Source organism: Zingiber officinale, chromosome 2B, assembly GCF_018446385.1.
Source record: "Zingiber officinale cultivar Zhangliang chromosome 2B, Zo_v1.1, whole genome shotgun sequence".
NCBI lineage: Eukaryota > Viridiplantae > Streptophyta > Magnoliopsida > Zingiberales > Zingiberaceae > Zingiber > Zingiber officinale.
In genome coordinates this window covers 105,106,608-105,109,299 of record NC_055989.1, presented here as the reverse complement: position 1 = coordinate 105,109,299, position 2,692 = coordinate 105,106,608, and the positions used below count along the sequence as shown (strand labels likewise).

The window sequence follows — 2,692 nt, the reverse complement described above, 5'->3', positions numbered from 1 at the left end:
AAACTCTCAATGTTTCTAGTTGTAGCATTGTAAGTTTGAATAGGGATATTAGATTATATATATTTATGATAATCATTTATTTATAATAATGATTTAAAATTTCTTAATCTAGCTATGTAAAATTTTGTACTCTTAGTTTTTGGATTTATCAGGATGACTATTTTTTTCTTGTCTCAATTTCTACTGCTTCTTCTTACTTGGAAAAGAAGAACTCGAGTTGTTCTGTTAATTGTATGACATATCAAAGGCGGACAAGAAGACGATGGGTCACAGAGAATTTGATATTAAACCGATAAAGCAGATCCTACAGCAACAGGGCTGGCAAAGATTTGTCCACTTCATAGTCACATTTTCATAGAAAACATATAACTTAATACGGCAATCTTAATTGTACAAAAAGGAAACCAATACTTAATCTCGATTCCATCCTCTGAAAAAGCTTAACCATTGAAGCGAACGACAATGCACGATATGTCGTCTTTACTCTCTCTCTTAAAGGCCTCCAGAGTCAACCTCCGAGCTGCTGCTAATGGGTTCTTGATTTTTCTTACAAGGTCAACGGCCTCCTGATTGCTCAAAACCTGTGAAATCTACCAGAGTTCAAATGCCTGCAAAAGAAATCGCTCAAAACACAGTTTGAATCGATCACCTTCCAGACGCCATCGCTCGCAAGGATGAGCAGCTCAGTCTCGGAGTTCGCATCTTCAACTCGTACATCAGGATCTGATCTTACTTGTGCTTTCAGATTCTTGTCCCCGAAAGCCCGCGAAACTGCTAACTGCCCATTAACTCTCGCCACGTCGCCTGGAAGTTAATCAACAAAGATTAAGCAAATCTAATGAACCTCCATCAAGATTCTATTACTCCTCCTCACCTGGAAGGTTAGAAACAAAGCCACCTCTCGTTTCGATACTCTCTCGTTCAGAATTCGGTTCGTGATCGATCGACATCTGGATGGCCTCGCCTCGCCTTGCAAGAACAGCTCTCGAATCCCCAACATTCGCCACCCACAATTTGGTGCCGTTTACGACGATCGCAGTGACTGCGGTGGATCCACCTCTCCCCAAATCTAGACTGTGAGAAAGTATCTCGTTGTCGGTCCTCTCGTAGGCCCTTCTGATCGCTGCATCAGGATCGCGCCACAACTCTTCCTGTGAAGAATTTTGTATTCGATGATCCATCACATTAGAAACAAAAGAGCAACGAAACTTACCTCCTCCAGAATATTGGTGAACAGATGATCCTGTAAATAAGCAGGAACGCTGTCTCCTGAATGGCCATCGAAGATCGCAAATAGACCAAGTTCCTGATCTCCGACGTTGATGAATTTGGCTACATGATAATCCTCTATGGGATGATCTGCTGCTCCTTTTAGCAGACTATAGCCATAGCTAATCCTGGTGCGACTGTTTGAGCTTCTACCTTTACCAACAGTCAACGAAGGTCCTGCAAGCTGAATGCCCAAATTGGAAGGAATCGGAAAGGAGTAAAACCCTAGCTACTAATGCAATTGGAAGCCTCGTTAATCCATAAGAACGATGATAGAGGTGAAATTCCACACAGCTCAAAATCGGTAAATTCTCGCAAAAGATTGACAAAGACTAGCGTTTTTTCTCCACGCCGACTCCCTAACCCGTTCGCTGCGACGCCAAGATGCGATTTTGAAGGAAGATCGAGTATCAAAATCCCAGATTTTGTAAGGCAAACCCACGTTCCCGATTGGGAAATAGAAAATTCAACGAGTAGAATTAAATCACGCGCACCGAAGCCAAGAGAGTAAAACACCAGAACTTCGCTTACCAGTCGGAAGATCCCCCAGTCCCCTTTCCATCCGGAGCAGAAATCAAAAGAGAGGTTTCGGAAGGGATGGGGAAGCATTGGGAAGGAGATTTGCGCGTCGGAAGCAGGAAGCAAGAAGCAGTCGGTCCGTCTCTTTGAAGAGTAGTACAAACGACTGCGAGTCGTCGGAGTCGTCGGCTACAGCGAATAAATCACCGAGACTTTCTTGTGCCCTCGTTGACTTTGATGCTGAAAGACATTAAATTTAAAATATAAAATTAAAATCTTCTTCCACAATTTACCTAAATAACTTTACAACGCGGAGTAGGCACATAAAAACTAAAAGATACTATACTTCTTAACTGTTAATTATAAATATTTCTTAATTTATCTTGATAAATGATATAAAAAATTTATAAGACTTAATCAGTCATCCTAAGATTAGTTAATAAAATTAATTAAATTTATCATTCAGATATATTTATAATTTTTTTCTAAATAAAACGTGAAACTAAAAATACTATACTTCTTGGCTGAACATTTATTTTAATAACTAATAAAAGAATTTTATAGGATCAGACGATCATAAATCTGATGGTATACCTAAATTTGTCATACTTTTTAAATTGAATATTGACCGTATTATACATCAAATCAAAACTTAAGACTAATAACAATCTCATCTTGAGCCTAAAAATATAAAGTTTAAGGTCTGCTTGAAGGCTCCGAACAATTTTATTATTATTTTGAAATTATTTTTTTATCTTTTATGTCTTTAGATTTTGAAGAATTTTTTATCAATAATATTTTTCCAACTGTCGTCTCCTTATTTAACAACGATGAGTTTTGATTTCCTATTTTTGATATGAATAATTGTAGAAAATTATTTTTAATATTTACAAGTGAAATCAAC

General features: G+C 38.0%; 1 protein-coding gene across 2 annotated transcripts; it reads right to left on the bottom strand.

Annotated features, from left to right (window-relative positions):
- Positions 1–250: 250 nt before the first annotated feature.
- LOC122046641 (probable protein phosphatase 2C 10) lies at positions 251–1,979 on the bottom strand. Of its 2 annotated transcripts, none has more exons than XM_042607426.1 (5): positions 1,801–1,979; positions 1,214–1,453; positions 875–1,151; positions 650–804; positions 251–581 (listed from the first exon to the last, which is right to left on the bottom strand). In XM_042607426.1, exons 1-5 carry the CDS (start codon positions 1,876–1,878, stop codon positions 441–443), a joined length of 891 nt encoding a protein of 296 aa, XP_042463360.1. In that variant the 5' UTR covers positions 1,879–1,979; the 3' UTR covers positions 251–440. The 2 variants fall into 2 exon arrangements, with proteins under 2 accessions (XP_042463360.1, XP_042463361.1); XM_042607427.1 differs by having other exon boundaries at positions 1,214–1,446; positions 1,801–1,968.
- Between the last annotated feature and the right edge of the window lie 713 nt (positions 1,980–2,692).

Coding starts and splice junctions, on each gene's coding strand:
- LOC122046641 (XM_042607426.1), bottom strand. CDS start 1,878: ATGCTTCCCCATCCCTTCCGAAACCTCTCTTTTGATTTCTGCTCCGGA. Junction 1,454..1,800: donor ACTGGGGGATCTTCCGACTG/GTAAGCGAAGTT, acceptor TTGGGCATTCAG/CTTGCAGGACCTTCGTTGAC. Junction 805..874: donor CTTTGTTTCTAACCTTCCAG/GTGAGGAGGAGT, acceptor ATTAACTTCCAG/GCGACGTGGCGAGAGTTAAT.